Genomic DNA, 18,318 nt, shown 5'->3' with positions numbered 1-18,318 from the left:
ACAGTACAACAGTAACTGTAAACGTATTATGAATTTGGAAAATCCTGCTGCCATTTTTTGAGTACCTACTTTGTGTCCCTACAAATAGGGACTTTGCACATCTTTTCTCACCTAATCCTTATAGCATCTAACATAGGGGCCATTATTTTTATTTATTTACTTATTTATTTATTTATTTATAAAGATTTTATTTATTTATTTGACAGAGATACACAGTGAGAGAGGGAACACAAGCAGGGGGAGTGGGAGAGGGAGAAGCAGGCTCCCCGCAGAGCAGGGAGCCCAATGCGGGGCTTGATTTCAGAACACTGGGATCATGACCTGAGCCGAAGGCAGCCAGACGTTTAACCACTGAGCCATCCAGGTGTCCCTTGGGACCATTATTAATCCTCATTTGATGAATTAAGAAAGAGAACTCAAAGATGTAGCTCATAAATATGTGGTAGTGGTTGAGAATCTGGAGCCATAGGGCCTATGGTTCAAATCTTGGCACAGCCTCTTACCATACGGGTGTCTTAGGATGTCCCTAACTTTCCTTTGTTCCTCTGTTTCTCATTTTTGCTGTGAGGATTAATAATGGTAGCTACTTCTGTAGTTGCTGTAAGGATTACATGACTTAATATATGTAGAGTTAGCTATTGTGATTATCATTATAAATTTTTTTATGTAGGTCTTGTTAGTCTGCCTAAGGATATTTTCTGTCTGTTCTTTTGTAAAGTTAGTTCACATCCTTTTCATTTTATTTTTTAGTTCATTTATTATGCATCTGTTGAGCATCAGTCATTCCTTTCCCTAATGGAGCTTAGAGTGTAATTCTACTACATTAGGTTTTATTTAAATATTCTCTTGGGGGCGCCTGGGTGGCTCAGTTGGTTAAGCAACTCCCTTCGGCTCAGGTCATGATCCTGGAGTCCCAGGATCGAGTCCCACATCGGGCTCCCTGCTCGGCAGGGAGTCTGCTTCTCCCTCTGACCCTCTTCCCTCTCGTGTTCTCTATCTCTCATTCTCTCTCAAGTAAATAAATAAAATCTTTAAAAAAATATTCTGTTGGTTTTTTGTTTTTTTGAGAGAGAGCAGAAGTGTCAGGGGGAGGGGGGAAGGGGGGAGAGAGAGAGAGAGAGAGAGAGAGAGAGAGAGAGACTATCCCAAGCAGGCTTGATCTCATAACCCTGAGATCATGACCTGAGCCAAAATCAAGAGTCAGATGCTTAACCAACTGAGCCACCCAGGTGCCCCAATATTCTCTTGTTTTTAAACATGTGAACTATATCTAGTTTCCCCAGAATTTTATCTAAAGAGCTATTTTTTTTCTCGTTTTTACAAATGATTTATTTTTATCCTGGGCTGTATTCTTCACATTGAAGTTACTGAGTCCAAGTGTATAAGCAGTTTTATAGCTTGTTCCTCAATCTGCAGATTGAGGTAATAAAAAGATGGCCATGGTCAGGGCCCTAGGCAGTGGTTCAGATGTTCAGTTTCCCCACAGCTGGGCCAGTCTTAGGTTTTGTCCTTTCTGAAAAATTAAATATTTCTGCTTGTTATATAATGGTGTGATAATTCTGACACAACATTAAAGCATCCAATTACTTAATCTTCCTGTCTGTATTCAAATTAAGTTTATATCTAAAGGCATGAATGTAATAAGCACCCTAACAACTTTGGTAGGGGAGAGAAGAAGGGCCTTTAAGAAGTAGTTTATGTATTTTTGGGAAAATCCTGTTACATGTTATAAGAGGGATATCTCCTGCTTTTTTTTTTTTTAAGGTTTTTAAAATTTATTTATTTGTCAGAGAGAGAGAGCCCAAGCAGGGGGAGCGGCAGGCAGAGGGAAAAGCAGGCTCCCTGCTGAGCAAGGAGCCCGATTTGGGACTCTGTCCCAGGACCCTGGGATCATGACCTGATGATTAACCGACTGAGGCACCCAGCATCCCAGGATGTCTGCTGCTTTGGAGGACCTCTGAAGCGGCTAGCTCCTCTGCACCTCAGTTTTCTTTCTGTGCCATGGGAACATCACATACAGTTCTAACTAGATCACTTGGCAGTTATGAAGGTCTGGTAAGACAGTATAAGAATGAAAGGACTTTTGTATATTTAAGTAATATTAAAAAACATAAAAAGTAATAAAGAAGTAATCCAAAATTAAAATCTTACTAACTAGATAATCACTGCCGACAAAAAAAAAGTACATTCTTTTTTTTAAAGATTTTTATTTATTTATTCATGAGAGACAGAGAGAGAAAGGCAGAGGGAGAAGCAGACTCCCAAGGAGCAGGGAGTCTGATGCGGGACTCAATCCCAGGACTCCAGGATCATGACCTGAGCTGAAGGCAGAAGCCCAACCATCTGAGCCACCCAGGCACCCAATACATTCTTAAGGTATATAGTAAGATAAAAAATGAAGTTACATTTCCATGCTCCATTCCTCTCATGAAGGGAACTACTTAAACAGTTTCTTAGTTCTCGGGCGCCAGGATGGCTCAGTCAGTTAATTGTCTGCCTTTGGCTCAGGTAATGATCCTGGAGTTCCAGGATCAAACCCCCGCATTGGGCTCCCTGCTTAGCCAGGGGTCTGCTTCTTCCTCTGCCCCTCACCCCTCTCTCTCTCTCTCTCTCTAATAAATAAATAAAATCTTTTTTTAAAAAAACCACAGTTTCTTAGTTCTTTTTAAGAAATAATTTTATGCATATGCTATAATAGATGTGTCTATGTTTGTTTACATTGAAAGGATAATACCATACACATGCCTCTATACCATGCCCTTTTTACTTGACAATATGTCTTACAGATGGCTCTATATCAGCATCTACTGATTGTCATTACTCCTTTTAATGGCTGTAGAACATTCTGTTGTATAGGTGAACCATAATTCATTTAACGAGGTCTCTTGTTGGACATATTAGCTGCAGAAATTACGGAGCTATATTGATCATGTTACAGGTAATTTGGCAGACTTTGGGGGATGTATCTGTAGGGTAAGTGACTGGCGGTGGGACTGCTGGGTTGCAGATATGTGTATTTTTTATTTAAGTAATCTCTACTCCCAACATGGGGATTGAATTTATGACCCCGAGATCAAGAGTCACTCTTCCGACTTAGCCAGCTAGGCGCCCCATGTGTATTTTTGTAGATTGTGCCAAGTTGCCTCTAGAAAAGCTTTTCCAATTTATGCTTCTACCAGTAGTGCATTTGGATGCTTTTTTCTCCTCATCCCTGCAAACACTGGTTATCCCACCTTTAAATTTTTTTTGCCTTAGAACTGAAAATTTTTTACTTTGATTTGTATTTCCTTTAATTTAGGGTGAGGTTATATAGATAGAATATAATATGCTATTAGACCTTTGTATTATCTCCCCCCTCCCCAGTAATCTGCCAGTTCTTATACTTTGCCCACTTTTAAGTAAGTTGACTTTGTTCTTGGTTTGTATGCACTCTTTGTTAATATAGGAAGTTAGCTCCTTGTCATATGCGTGGTAGCTGTTTTCCCCCAGTTTCTGAAAGTGCCTTTTAAACAGTCTTACACAGCATACACTTAAAGGTTTCATTATTCCTGATAACAGGAGCGTTGACTATGAATACTGTACTTAAGGAAATAAGGCTTTATGTCTCCTTTGTGGCAGTGAGTTCCCATTGTAGGAAAATTTAAATGTAAAGGAGTAATTTAAAGTCCTGTCAAAGTCTTTAAAATGGGATCCTATATAAATAGAGATTGCATAAGATTTTTTTCTCTTAGTTTTCCTCCATGTCCTTATTGAATGTATTCCCTTTAACTCTTAATTTTGGAAGCTGGAGATTTTTGGAAGAATAGCTAAGGGCCTGAAGAATGGATAAGTTGACAGCTATAGAATCTTGGCCCTTTGGCATCTTGAGAACAATCTGTGTTTAAAACTAAGTGTGAGAAGTTAAAAAAAAAAAAGTACTTCTTGGGTAGCTTTTTTTTTTTTTTTTTAAATTCCTGCTTCTGTCTTGAACTCTTTTTTAGTTGTTAATGTTGTCAAATTAAATTGAGACTTTATGGTGCCTGGCTGCCTAAATCCGTAGAGCATGCGACTTACGATGTCAGGGTTGTGAGTTCAAGCCCCATGTTTGGCGTAGAGCTTACTTAAAAACAACAACAAAATTAAATTGAGACTTTTAGATGATTTCTTGGGTGTCATTCCCCTTGCTAGAGTTTGTTCATCTCTTTCCAGTGTTTGTGTTGTGAGTGAACTGGAGCAGGGACTATAAATTGGATTTCTTATTCCTAATTTCCAGCACAATGCCTTACTGACAGTACTCACTAATGAACTGTTGAATGATTTAATGTGAAATCTAAAAACAAACGCTGCCACCACAGTGGTGTGAGGGAAGATTGGGGATGGGACACAAAAGTCAGATTAATCCTTCATCTTATTCTTTGTTGTACTGATGTAGTTTAGGAAGGTAGGTGAGGTTTGGTGGGGTGAGGTCTGGAGCCAACGGCCAAGAAAGATTCTTGCGACGTCCTTGGTGCAAAATGGTGGTTTTATTAAAGCACGGGGACAGGGCCCTTCGACAGGAAGAGCTGGGGTTGTGAGGGGTGGCTGATTATATACTTGGGAGTTGAGGGAGGCGAGGAAAAAGGAAGGTGGCCAAAATGACTTTCATATGTTAAAGAAGACTCTCAGGATCCTGGAGTCCTTGCTTATTTTCAAGCTATGGATGTTTTTCCTTCTAGTAAAGCATTAACATTAAGATAGGAGCTTCCTGGAAGAATGTCACACTTAACCCCACCCAGGAGTGGAGGCGAGGGAAGAGGTTGCAGGGTATCAGTTTATGATTTGTCTTAGCTTCTGCTTCCTCATCAGTACCAGAGAGTGAAACTTCAAACAAGTGGGTCAGAGTTAGAATGAAACAGGTTTTAGTTCATGGTAAGGAAGACCTGACAATTCAGCCTCAAGAGGAATTGTTTCTTTCTTTTCCTTTTCCTTTTTTTTTTTTTTCTTTGAGGCACTGGGAATAATTTGCTCATCTTCATTCATTTACTGCCTTCCTTCCACACTCCTGTATTTTAATGGAAGGCCTCCTAGGGTACCTGGGGAGAATTTGTGTGGTGAAAGAATTAATTCAGAAATCAAGCGGACCTGAGCTTTTGTTCTGGGGCTTGTCATTTAGCACCTGAACCTTAGCCAGATTACTTTAAGCATAATTTCCTCATTTGTAATAATAGAATTATTAACAACTAATAATTCCTTTATAGTCCTTACTTTGTACCAGTCCTGTGCCCCTTAAATGGATTATCTCATTTAATCCTCACACCCACTGCCTGGAGATAGGTACTGTTATCACCGCTAACCCCTTTTAAGGAGAGGAAACAAATTCAGAGGGGTTAAGTAATTTACCCAAATTCATTCAGCTAGTGGGGTGGATCTGGGGATTCAAGGCCAAGCATTTAATCCCATTACATTATATACATAGCCTCTATAAGAGAGAGCTGTCCCCCTGCATAAAGTCTGACAAATAGTAGTAGCTCAGTGAGTGTTCAGTGGCACTCTGCCTTTCTTGTTTGGCATCACTTATTCTTTTTCTTTTTTTTAAATTTTTTAATTTTTAAGTTTACCCAATTTTTAAGTTTACCACTATACCCAATGTGGGGCTTGAATTTACAATGCTGAGATCAAGAGTGGCATGCTCTACCTACTGCGCCAGCCAGGCAGCCCTGGCATTACTTTTTCATATAATCTGGGAGGCCAAACAATTAATCTGTGTATTACTTATGCATGAAATCAGGGATAAAAAGATAGATAATTTGAGGTGGTATTTGTCAATCAAGCAAAATGAAAACTTTTTTTCTTAAGATTATTTATTTATTTATTTGACAGAGACAGCAAGAGAGGGAACACAAGCAGGGGGAAGCTGGAGGGGAGAAACAGGCTTCCCGCTGAGCAGGGAGCCTGATATGGGGCTCCATCCCATGACACTGGGATCATGACCTGAGCCGAAGGCAGAGACGTTTAATGACTGAGCCACCCAGGTGCCCCCAAAATGAAAACTTAGACTGATTGAATTTACTCAGCAGATTTGCTATCTCATTTTCCTGGAAAGTGTTAGGTAAAGCCAGTCAGACCTCTGACTCTCCCTTTCTAGGGTCCTTATACTGGAGACACTCCTTCTTAACATAATAACTTTTCAGTTTATTAGAATGTTTCAGCTTCTTTAATACAACTGTCAACCATTCCTGCCTTCATTTGACTTGCTTTGTGTGTTCCCAGGTATCAGCCCTTCTGAATTGGTTGTTTAGTGGATGGTTCATCATTCAAATTGCATGTTTTTTTTTCTTATGGAAAATTTCTATTGTGAAAATCTTTAAGTTTATGAAACTTTTTTTTAAAAAAGATTTTATTTATTTGAGAGAGAGAGAGAGCACAAGCAGGGGGTGTGGCAGGCAGAGGGAGAAGCAGGCTTCCCACTGAGCAAGGAGCCCAACGTGGGACTTGATTCCAGGACCCCGGGATCATGACCTGAGCCGAGAGCAGACACTTAACCAACTGAACCACCCAGGTGTCCCTATGAAACTGTTTGTTTGTTTGTTTATTTAAGATTTTATTTATTTATTTGACAGAGAACACGAGAGGGAACACAAGCAGGGGGAGCAGCAGAGGCAGAGGGAGAAGCAGGCTTCCTGTGGAGCAGGGAGCCCAATGCGGGGCTTGATCCCAGGACCCTGGGATCATGACCTGAGCCCAAGGCAGGCAATTAACGACTGAGCCACCCAGGCGTCCCCCTATGAAACTGTTTAAAAGGAAAAGAACAGGGGCACCTGGCTGGCTCAGTTGGTAGAGCATGTGACTCTTGATCTTAGGGTTGTGAGTTCAAGTCCCATGTTGGATGTAGAGATTCCTTAAAAAAATTAATAAAAGGAAAAGAACAATCACCTACAACCTGTTTTTTCTACCAGCCCTTTTTTTATTTTTTAAAAGAATTTATTATTTGGAGAGAGAAAGAAAGCACGAGCGGGGGGGGGCAGAGGGCGAGGGAGAGAGAGAATCTTAAGCAGGCTCCACACCCATTGCAAAGCCTGATGTGGGGCTCAATCTCACAACCCTGAGATCATGACCTCAGCCGAAATCAAGTCTGGTGCTTAAACGACTGAGCCACCCAGGTGCCCCTAAACACACATGAGTTTTAAAGATTTATTTAATTTATTTTATAAAGAGAAAGAGTGTGACTGGGTATTTACCCCAAAGATACAAATGTAGGGATCCGAAGGGGTACGTACACCCCAGTGTTTATAGCAGCAATGTCCACAATAACCAAACTGTGGAAAGAGCCAAGATGTCCATCGACAGATGAATGGATAAAGAAGATGTGGTATATATACACAATGGAATATTATGCAGCCATCAAAAGGAATGAGATCTTGCCATTTGCAACGACGTGGATGGAACTGGAGGGTGTTATGCTGAGTGAAATAAGTCAATGAGAGAAAGACATGTATCATATGACCTCACTGATATGAGGAATTCTTAATCTCAGAAACAAACTGAGGGTTGCTGGAGTGGTGTGGGGTGGGAGGGATTGGGTGGCTGGATGATAGACACTGGGGAGGGTATGTGCTATGGTGAGCACTGTGAATTGTACAAGACTGATGAATCACGGATCTGTACTTCTGAAACAAATAATGCAATATATGTTAAGAAAAAAAAAGAAGAAGATAGCAGGAGGGGAAGAATGAAGGGGAGTAAGTCAGAGGGGGAGACGAACCATAAGAGATGATGAACTCTGAAAAACAAACTGAGGGTTCTAGAGGGGAGGGGGGTGGGGGGATGGGTTAGCCTGGTGATGGGTATTAAAGAGGGCACATTCTGCATGGAGCACTGGGTGTTATGCACAAACAATGAATCATGGAACACTACATCAAAAACTAATGTATGGTGATTAACATAACAATACAAAATTATTAAAAAAGAAAGCGTGTGCACAGGTGGGGGGGGGAGGGGGAGGGGGAGCCCAACATGGGGCTTGATCCCAGGACCCTGTGATCATGACCTGAGCTGAAACCAAGAGTTGGACACTTAATTGACTGAGCCACCCAGGTGTCCCACACATACATGAGTTTTAATGTGAGCTCAAAGGGGTGTAATTTGGGATCCTGCCTTTTCATGTAATGTACTGCAGACGAATTCTTTCTAAGATGTGATGGCATTACACATCAGATATGAGGATCCACTTGTGTGATTTTTCCAGTCAGTCCATTGCCAAGATATGTTTCTGGTATGAGGCAGATGTTGCCTTGGCAGTGCTCTGGTGTTACTTGAGCAGTATAAGCTTTTGGGACCCAAAGTTTAGTGGGGGAAAATGCAGTTTGAGGTAGCTTGCTGTGTGAATGTGCCCTAAGAGCTCAGAGTGGCTACATTTTCCATCAGAACCACCTCTGATCCCTAAAGATAAATTTTATTCATATAGAAAATGACCACCAATCCCAGTATCCAAAGATTTGATAAAGAATTACTTAGGAAAATATAAATTGTCAGAATGAAGTCAAGAAGAGGCAGAAAATATAAATAGAACAAAGAACATAATAGTTCTTCCTTGTCCAGCCTCGCAAATAGGGCCAGAAATCAGTGTCTCAGCTTTTGTTTACTTCTTTTGTATTACTTAAAATTCATAGGAGTTGCAGCTTGTAGTTATTCATCTGTTTATTGGCTACTTTTTTTGTCTTCCCCCAGTGGACTAGAGGCTTCATGAGGACAGGAACTCTGTCTCTTTTGGTCTTGACCGTTTTTTCTAGTCTTTCAGCAGATACTTGTTGAATGCATTAGCAAATGATTGTATTTAACCTGGAGATCAATTATTTTGTTTTGGAGTTCTGAGGGGTGACCCTTTAAGTGAGCCCTTGGTCAGCATTGTTAAGTGGGGGTCTCCTCACAATTCCTGGAGCTACAGGATACTGCATAATAGAGAAGGAGGAGCCAGTGGAGGGCACACCTGTGTTAGGATGAGAGCAGGCTTGAAAGAAGCCACTGGCAGAGTTTCCTGGAGCTTTTTGTTTTGAATAATGCTTGTTTGTCTTTTATGTGTAGTGAGTGATGCTACACTCTGGGCCGACTTTGCCTAAGTTTCATAAATATTTAATTGGCTTTTTCAGGAGAATAAAGGCAGCCCCGCTGATGACTGAAAATGACAAAGCATCCACCTAACAGACGAGGAATCAGCTTTGAAGTGGGAGCCCAGTTGGAAGCCCGGGACCGATTAAAAAACTGGTACTTTTACATTTTTCTGTTAATTAAATTCCTTCTGCTAGCATTGATAAAGAGGGGTAGCCTGGGCTTTGCTGTAGTGTTTTCTTGTTCCCTGACTCTTGGAAGGTAGAAGGAGACTTAAGCCTAGAGCCGTGGAAATGTACTTTCTTTTTGGTGCTGGGATCCTTCTGTCATGGAGACCACCCAGTGACTACTTGTTAATACTTGTTTCCCCTTCCTGCCTGTTTGGGGGATGGAGTGATGGGAAAAAGAAGCATGGATGGCAGGGAAGAGTTAAAAGTGCCAGCTCTCTTGCTCTTGGCTGCCTGTCTGGAAGAAGAGCGGAAAGATCAGGGATGGAAGAATGAAGGAAAGGTATTAGATTGGAATAGTTTGTGTGTTGTGAATAACCCCTCCTGTTTTCTGGGTGTGTGTTATGGTTGAAATGTAGTCATCATTCTGTAGGGGTGATTAACTTTAGGACTGAGGGTTGTAGTCCTGACTTGTCATTGACTTGTGAACTCTGGGTGGTAATTACTACTTTGAGCATCAACTTCATCTATAAACGTGTGGGTAGTAGTAATATCAACCTGAGTTTTTCTGAGAATCAAAAATTAGAATATGTGGAGAAAGGCCTTCCTTACCAACTGTAAAATGATGGTTGTTGAGAACGTCTTGGAATTTGGTCATTTGTTAATGCTTAAGGTAAAGGTGGGGGTTTCAGAACTCAAGCCTTTCTGAGTTTTCCTAAGGAAGAGTGTAGTCCTTTGGGGGAGTTTTCTCAAAATAAGCTGACCAATTGCTGGGGTGTAGGAAGAGAAGAGAGGGGAAAAGAGAAGCAGGGAAATGTTGGCTGGGGCAGGAAATGTCTCTGCTGCCTTTTGGGGATAGAAGATTTGATATATGAATTATGGACATTTTGAACACCTAGTTGTTTTAGGCTGTTTGTATTATCTATAATTATTTCCCTTTTTTGTTTTCCCTCAGCTCTTTTTAAGGCAACTTAATCAAGGGGAGAATTCTTTTTAAAAATGTGGAAAAAATTAAAATATAGAAAAAGTAAAAAAGTACAGCTAGCCATAAAATAATCTGTATACTTATCACTCAGAATAAATAAATATTAAATGTTAATACAATGAATTAGTATATAAAAATTTAATATTAAGATTTGTTAATAAATTAATGTCACTCAGAATAAATAAAACATTTTGTTTTATTATATTTATGTTTAAAAAATTAAGGACATAAAACATTTCTGATTTAATGCAAGTATCTTTTATACCTTACCGATTCAATTCCCCTTCTGTGTTCCATAGAGGCAACCAGCACCCCGAAGTTGGTTGTATCCTTTCTGTCCATGTTTTTATATTTTTACTATATGTATGTATTCATAAGTAATAGTTAGAATCACTTTAGGTATTTTAAAAATGAATATAACTTTTATTGTTTGTTTCTTTTCTTTAGCTTATGTTTGTGTGATTTACCCATACTAGTATGTAAGATACTCATCCTAACTTCTGTATAGAGTTCTGTTGTATGAATATACCATATTAAACAAATATATATATTTTCTTTATCCAGTTTCCTACTGATAGACATTTAGATTCCAGTTTTTCACTTTATTTATTTTAAAGTAAGCTCTAGGCCCAATGTGGGGCTTGAACTAATAACCAGGAGGTCAAGAGTCACATGCTCTACCTACTTAGGGAGCCAGGCGCCCCTCCAGTTTCTTCACTTTAAACGTAGTGTTGCTGGGTGCCTGGTTAGCTCAGTCAGAAGAGTGTGACACTCTTGATCTTACAGTCATGAGTTCGAGCCCCACGTTAGTGTAAAGATTACTAAAAAGAATAAATAAATAAATTAAAAAAAACTAACACAGTGCTATTGTGAACATCTCTGTAAATGACTTTTTTGTGTGTCCATTTGCAAGAATACTTCTTGGGCAGTAGCTTTCAAACCTTTTTTATTGCAACTTATAGTAAGAAATATATTTTAAATCCAGTGTAGTACCCATCCATATACACATATAAATTTAACTGAAGCAAAAAGTTTTAGAAACAGTCCTTAACCTTAGGACATGCATTGTATTCTGATGTTTTTCCTCTATGTTGTATGTATGTTTCCTAAACATATGCACAATTGCTGGTCTAGAGTCATTAATTTGGTTTTATAATCTAATGGGTCATGAACTGCTGTTTGATAAGCCCTGCTCCAGTAAATTTGTTGAGTAATATGATATACACATTTTCAGTTTTACTGGAAATTGTCAAGTTTATCTCCAAAATGCTTCTACTAAATTACACCCCCATGGTAGTGCATAAAACTTCCTGTTTTTCCATGTCCTTATCAATCCTTGCTTTTTATAGACTTTCTGGTTTTGCCAATCTGTTGGTTATGAAACATTGTTTTATTCTATGTCATACTTCTCATAAGGTTGAGCATTTTCTGTTATGTGTGTTCTCTGACTTGCTTTTTCCTATTTGTCTTTTCTGAGTGACTTATTAGGGTTTTACTAATATGTTATGGATTCTAATTCTTTGTCGGTTTGTATTGCACAAATCTTCAGTCTGTAGCTTGTCTTTTCAGTTTGTTTCTGGTATCTTTCATGGCTCATAATACTCTCCTGAATTCTTCTAAAAGTTTTAAAGTTTTGCTTTTCACATTTTGATCTTTATTTACCTAGAATTGATCTCATGTATGGGATGAACTTGGTCTAATTTTTTTTATTCATGTTTTAAATAATCAGTTGCCCCAACATCTTTTATAGGACAGTCTTTCCCCACTGATCTGTAATACCACTTCTGTATACCAAGTTCCATACATAACATGGGTCTCTTCTTAGCTCTTCATTCTATTCTGTTAATTTATATTTACTCTGGTGGTAATAGCAACACATTATCTAATTCACATTGCTTTAAAGTAAGTCTTGATAGCTGTTAAGACAGATTTTGCCCCTCTGTGCTTTATTTTATTTGTTGTATTCTTAGACCTTTACTCTTATTTTTTCTTTTCTTAAGATTTTATTTATTTATTTGTCAGAGAGAGAGAGAGCACAAGCAGGGGGAGCGGCAGGCAGAGGGAGAGGGAGAAGCAGGCTCCCCGCCGAGCAGGGAGCCCGATGCGGGACTCGATCCCAGGACCCTGGGATCATGACCTGAGCTGAAGGCAGATGCTTAACTGACCGAGCCACCCAGGCGTCCCTACTCTTACTTTTTTAAAAATTGAAGTATAATTGACATTCAGTGTTACATTAGTTTCAGGTGTAGACCTTTACGTTTAATGTGAATTTTTATTTTATTTTATTTTAAAAATGATTTTAGAGAGAGAAAGAGAGAACGTGCATGTGTGAGAGGGTGTGAACAGGGGGAGGGGCAGAGGGATAGGGAGAGAGAACCCTTAAGCAGATTCCCCGCTGAGTAAGGAGCCTGACACGGGGCTCGGTCCCAGGACCCTGAAATCATGACCTGAGCAGAGATCAAGAGTTGGACGCTTAACCAACTGAGCCACGCAGGTGCCCTAGAATATTATGTTTTTGTACTTATTCACATTTTCTTTTATAAACTTAAGTAATGTTTTATAACCTCCATAAAGCTTTTACATGTTATCTATTAGACTTATTCCTAAGTACCTTTTAGTGTTTGTTGCTTCTGTGAATGGATCTTTTTTCTTTTATTGGAGAGCAAAAAGAGAATCTTAAGCAGGCTGCATGCCCAGTGCAGAGCCCCACCCTGAACTTAGTCTCACGACCCTGAGATCACAACTCTGAGATCATGACCTGAGCTGAAATTAAGAGTCCCACGCTTAACTGATTAAGCTACCCAGGTACCCCTTGTGAGTGGATCTTTTTTTATTTTTTTTTAAGATTGTATTTATTTGAGAGAGAGAGAGGGAGGAGAGAGTGTGTGTGAGTGGGGGGAGGACAGAGACAGAGAATCTCAAGCAGACTCTGTGCTGAGCATGGGGCCCCATGTGGGGCTTGATCCCATGACCCTGAGATCATGACCTGAGCTGAAACCAAGAGTTGGATGCCCAACCTACTGAGCCACCCAGGCATCCCTGGATCCTTTTATATTACATTTTCTCTTTGGTTTTTGGTGGTGTTACGTAATGCTGTTGAGTTTTGTTGTTGTTGACCAAATTCAGTGTGTGAACTTTACTGAGCTCCTAGTTTAACTGACTGAGCCACCCAGGCGTTCTACTTGAGATCATAGTTTAAAAGCAACTGCTAAAAAAAGATTTATGACATTTATGAGATTGTTGGAAATTTGAACATTGTTTAATGATATTGAGGCATCATTGTTAACTCTTAGGTATGGAAATGATATAGCTATGTTTTTTAAAAAGTCCTCATTTTTTAGGGGTGCCTCGGTGGCTGAGTTGTTAAGCATCTGCCTTCGGCTCAGGTCATGGTCCCAGGGTCCTGGGATCGAGTCCCGTGTCGAAGTCCCTGCTCCTCGGGAAGCCTGCTTCTCCCTCTCCCACTCCCCCTGCTTGTGTTCTCTCTCTCACTGTGTCTCTCTCTGTCAAGTAAATAAATAAAATCTTAAAAAAATCCTCATTTTTTAGAGATTACATACTGATATTTATGAATAAAATGATTCGTTATCTGAGACTTTAAAGATAATATGAAGGGACGAAAGGATGGGAGGTAGAGAAAGCAAAAGTGGTGGTAAGTGGTGGTTATGGGAGGGTTTACTGCTGTTAAATTTTGTATGCTAAACTTGTATCCAGAAACCTTGCTGCATTTTCATACTTGTCCTATTAGTTCTTTTGGATTTTCTAGGTAGACTGTCATATATATGCAAACAGGTATATTGCCTCTTACTTTCCAGTCCTTATGCTTCTTATTTCTTTTCTTTCCTTCCATCTTTGCTGTGTTTTCTTTCCTTCTCTCTCTCTCTCTAGTTTTCATTGACCAGGACCACACTGGCATGGTGTTAAATGGTGGTGGTGATAGTGGCCTTCTGTGTCTTATTGTTTGATTAATAGGAGCACGTGTGATGGTTCATCATTAAGTATGATGTTTAATGTTAAGATCATGGTAGATTGTTTAATCAGATTAAAGTAGATTCTTCTTTGTCTGCTGGAAGTTGTTTTTGTTTTTTTGTTTTTTTTTCCCCCTAGCCTGAGTGACTGTTGAGTTTCATCTAATGTTTTCTGGACATCTAATTAATTCACTGTATACATTTTTGTCTCTTCAGTGTATTAGCATAGTATATGACATTAGATTTTCTAATGTTGAACAGTTCTTGCCTGCATGCCTGGATAGACCCTACTAGGTCATTTATATAATAAATTATGGGATTGGGCGCCTGGGTGGCTCAGTTGGTTAAGCGACTGCCTTCGGCTCAGGTCATGATCCTGGAGTCCCAGGATCGAGTCCCACATCGGGCTCCCTGCTCAGCAGGGAGTCTACTTCTCCCTCTGACCCTCTTCCCTCTCGTGCTTCTATCTCTCATTCTCTCTCTCTCTCAAATAAATAAATAAAATCTTTAAAAAAATAAATTATGGGATTAAGTTTGCTAATATTTTATTTGGGATTTTGATATCCATGTTCACTAGTACTTTTGGTTTTGATCTTTTCTTGCACCTTCCTTTGTAATTTCAGTCTGTTGTTATAGAAGTCTTAGGAAATGAGGTAGTTTATTCTCCCCCCCCCCCGCCGGAACAGTTTTTGTTTTTTTTTTTAAGATTTTATTTATTTATTTGACAAAGAGAGACAGCGTGAGAGGGAACACAAGCAGGGGGAGCAGCAGAGGCAGAAGCAGGCTTCCCGCGGAGCAGGGAGTCCGATGTGGGGCTTGATCCCAGGACCCTTAGATCATGACCTGCGCCGAAACCAAGAGTCATGTGCTTAACTGACTGAGACACCCAGGTGCCCCATCTGGAACAGTTTCTTGAAGCTTTACTAAATCTTGCCAATACCCCCACCCCGTTTTTTTTTTTTTTTAAGATTTTGTTTATTTGCTAGAGAGAGCACAAGCAGGCAGAGGGAGAAGCAGGTTCCCTGCTGAGCAAGGAGCCTGATGCAGGACTTGATCCCAGGACCCTGAGATCATGACCTAAGCCGAAGGCAGATACCCATCTGACTGAGCCACCTAGGCATCTGGCCAATAACTCCTCTTGGTAAAAATAAATTTTAGACTTCAAATCAAATACTTTACTTTTTAAAAGTTTTTATTATTTTATTAGGTGAGGAGGAGCAGAGGGAGAGGGGGAGAGAGAGGATCTTGAGCAGGCTCCACATGGAGCCTGATGTGGGGCTTGATCTCCCAACCCTGAAATCATGACCTGAGTCGAAATCAAGAGTCAGACCCATAACTGGCTGAGCCACCCAAATACCCCTCAAATTCTTTAATAGTTAGTGTTCTGCTATTTTCATTTTCTTAAGTTAATTATCTTGATTTTATTTATGCTTATGTCATATTTTTTCAAGTATGCTAGCAATATAACATGATTTATATAGTAAATAGTAACATATGAAAAAGTTACTTGTAGTTTTACCAACCTAACAAGGTAGTCTTTTTTGTAATTGCTCATATATAAAATAGGCATGATCATAGGGTGTCTGCCTGGTTCAGTTGGTGGAGCATATGACTCTTGATCTTGGGTTGTGAGTTTGAGCCCCATGTTGGGTATAGAGATTGCTTAAAAAAATTCTGTTAAAATGGGCATGGGGCACCTGGGTAGCTCAGTTGGTTAAGCGTCAGACTCTTGATTTTGGGCTCAGGTCATGATCTCATGGTCGTGGGATTGAATCTAGGTCAGAGTGCTTGTCTCTCTCCCTCCCCCTTTGCCCCTCCATGTGTGTGCATGCTCTCACTCTCAAATAAATAAATAAGTAAATAAATACAAATAGAATAGGCATGATCTATGTGTACATAAGATTTTTATATATTCTTTTATTTTTTTAGTTATAGTATAATGTAATAGATAATCTGTTCTCAAGTGGATAAACTATATTTCAGATGGTTATTCTACCTTTGTAGAACTTTTTGCTTCCATTTATTTTATTTTTAAATTTTATTTATTTATTTTGAAAAGATTTTACTTAATTGACAGAGCAAGAGAACACAAGCAGGGGGAGCAGCAGAGGGAGGGGGAGAAGCAGACTCCCCACTGAGCAGGGAGCCCAATGCAGGGTTTGATCCCAGGACCCTGAGATCATGAGCTGAGCCCAAGGTAGATGCTTAACTGACTGAGCCACCCAGGTGCCCCAACTTCCAATTTGTTTGTAAAGATTTATTTAATATATTTTTTAGAGAGAGAAAGCGAAAGTGGGAACGGCAGAGGGAGAGGGAGAAAGAGAATCTCAAGCCGACTCCACGCAGAGCACAGAGCTTGGGACTTGATCTCACAAGCCTAAGATCATGACCTGAGCCCAAACCCAGGAGTTGGATGCTCAACCAGCCATGCCACCCAGGCACCCCTGCTTCCAGTTTTTTTTTTTTCACAGTTCCACAGAAAGCAGTTTATTGCTTTTAGAAGAAAATAAGATGTTTTCAGAACTTTTATTAGTGAAGAAAAGCTGTTAGAACTTGAAATCTTTTCTAAAACATTATTTGGAAGCTGGTAGAAAGCGTCTCACTTGCAGCCTGAGCTGTCCGATTAGACACAGCTAACTGCTTAGAAGCAGGGCTTGTGTTTGTGGCTGGTGTACCAAGTGTCAGGTCTGACCTCCTTGCCCCAGTGCCTGCAGTGCTCCTTCTTCTCCAGCACCTACTCATGGCTCTTCCTCGCCACCCTGCACCTTGCCGTCCAGTATGGACCCTGTCTAGGTGTGTTTGTTAGGTGTTGCCTATGGGGCAGGCAGGGGGCCAAGCTACTTTTGGGGCAACACAGGTCAGGATCAACTAAGAAGAGCCTGGCACTATCTAAGGACAGCCAGAAGCCCCATGCCCAGTGCTGCCATTTCAGACTCTAGTCTGGCTGTGGGGTCAGCATGCCTGATACAGATCAAGTGGGCACTCTGCAACTACAGATGTCTAAGGCAGGAAAACAAGACTGCCAGCTTGTGGCAGCTCCAACAATGATCCTCAAAGGCTGATCTTGACCTCTAACCCTGGCTAAGGAGAAAAGGGACCCCCACACAGCCTCATGGGAGAGAGGCCCTTCAAATTTTTTACTTATTTACTCACTTCGTGGTAATTTAGCAAGCTCTATGTCAGGCAGTGAATAGAATGCTGCCCTGCCCACTTTTGTTGTCTTCAGGGGAACAGATCTTGTTAGGGGCACAGAGGGACCTGCTTGTGGCTAGAGTGGCCTGGTTTTAGAGGAATGTGAATGGGGCTAAGGGAAGGAATATGTATAGGCCTGGGGAAGGATGAGCCTTAGTCGGCCTGGGGAAGTGGGGCAGGCTTTTCAGAAAAGGTGAGACTGGAGCCATAAGTAAAGCGGCAGCGGACATTTGGGCAAAAGCAGAGTTTTTTGGGGGTGGGGTATCAGTGCTATAGGATCAGTTCTCAGGGTTCGATAGCTAGGTCCCTTTGGGTGCAGGTGACTACACAGAGAAATCCAATTGTCCTTGAGTCACATTCAGATAAGTTGGCTACCTTGAATGCCTTTCTAAACAGAAACATAGAAAATCAACAGCCCAGCCTGTGAACTTCAGGTTGTAAGTAATTTCTACAAATGTTAAGCCCTTATTTGGTGTACTGATAAATGCTTGTAATTGAGGGTGATGAATTCTGGATTAGAGTTTCATATGCTGTAATTACTAGCTGAGTTTACTTGGTCAAGTTACTTTACTTTTCCCAGTCCCAGTTTGCATGTAGGCAAAATGGGGAATTATAATTGGATTATGTGGATTAGATAGGATCATTCCTGTGGAAGTATTTTGTATTCCGTATTACTAGGAAAGTACAGCCACTAGTTTTCTTCTTAATTATGTCTACTATAAAAATGAAAACATTGTAGGGGTGTCTGGGTGGCTCAGTCGGTTAAGCATCTGCCTTTGGCTCACGTCATGATCCCAGGGTCCTGGAATGGGGCCTCTCATAGGGCTCCCTGCCCATTGGGGAGTCTGCTTCTCCCTCTCCTTCTTCTCCTGCCCCCTGCTCATGCTCTCTCTGTCTTTCAAATAAATAAGTAAAGTTAAAAAAAAATGAAAACCTTATGGCC

The 18,318-nt window shown here is 40.4% G+C and overlaps 1 protein-coding gene and 1 non-coding gene across 3 annotated transcripts in view; one reads left to right on the top strand and one right to left on the bottom strand.

Moving 5' to 3' along the window:
* The window catches only part of PHF20 (PHD finger protein 20), a 146,133-nt gene that overhangs the window by 14,381 nt on the left and 113,434 nt on the right, over nt 1–18,318 (top strand). For both annotated transcript variants that reach the window (XM_025876428.2, XM_025876427.2), the window contains exon 2: nt 9,105–9,219. In XM_025876428.2, the coding sequence (XP_025732213.1) occupies nt 9,137–9,219 (83 nt within the window). In that variant the 5' untranslated portion in view covers nt 9,105–9,136. The remainder of the gene's footprint in view (nt 1–9,104; nt 9,220–18,318) is intronic.
* Nucleotides 17,178–17,309, bottom strand: LOC112827960 (small Cajal body-specific RNA 20). The gene has a single exon (XR_003209368.1).

This window comes from Callorhinus ursinus, unplaced genomic scaffold (assembly GCF_003265705.2).
Source record: "Callorhinus ursinus isolate GAN/ISIS: 27379988/994484 unplaced genomic scaffold, GSC_fseal_2.0 scaffold38, whole genome shotgun sequence".
NCBI lineage: Eukaryota > Metazoa > Chordata > Mammalia > Carnivora > Otariidae > Callorhinus > Callorhinus ursinus.
This window is presented reverse-complemented; position numbering and strand designations above follow the sequence as displayed.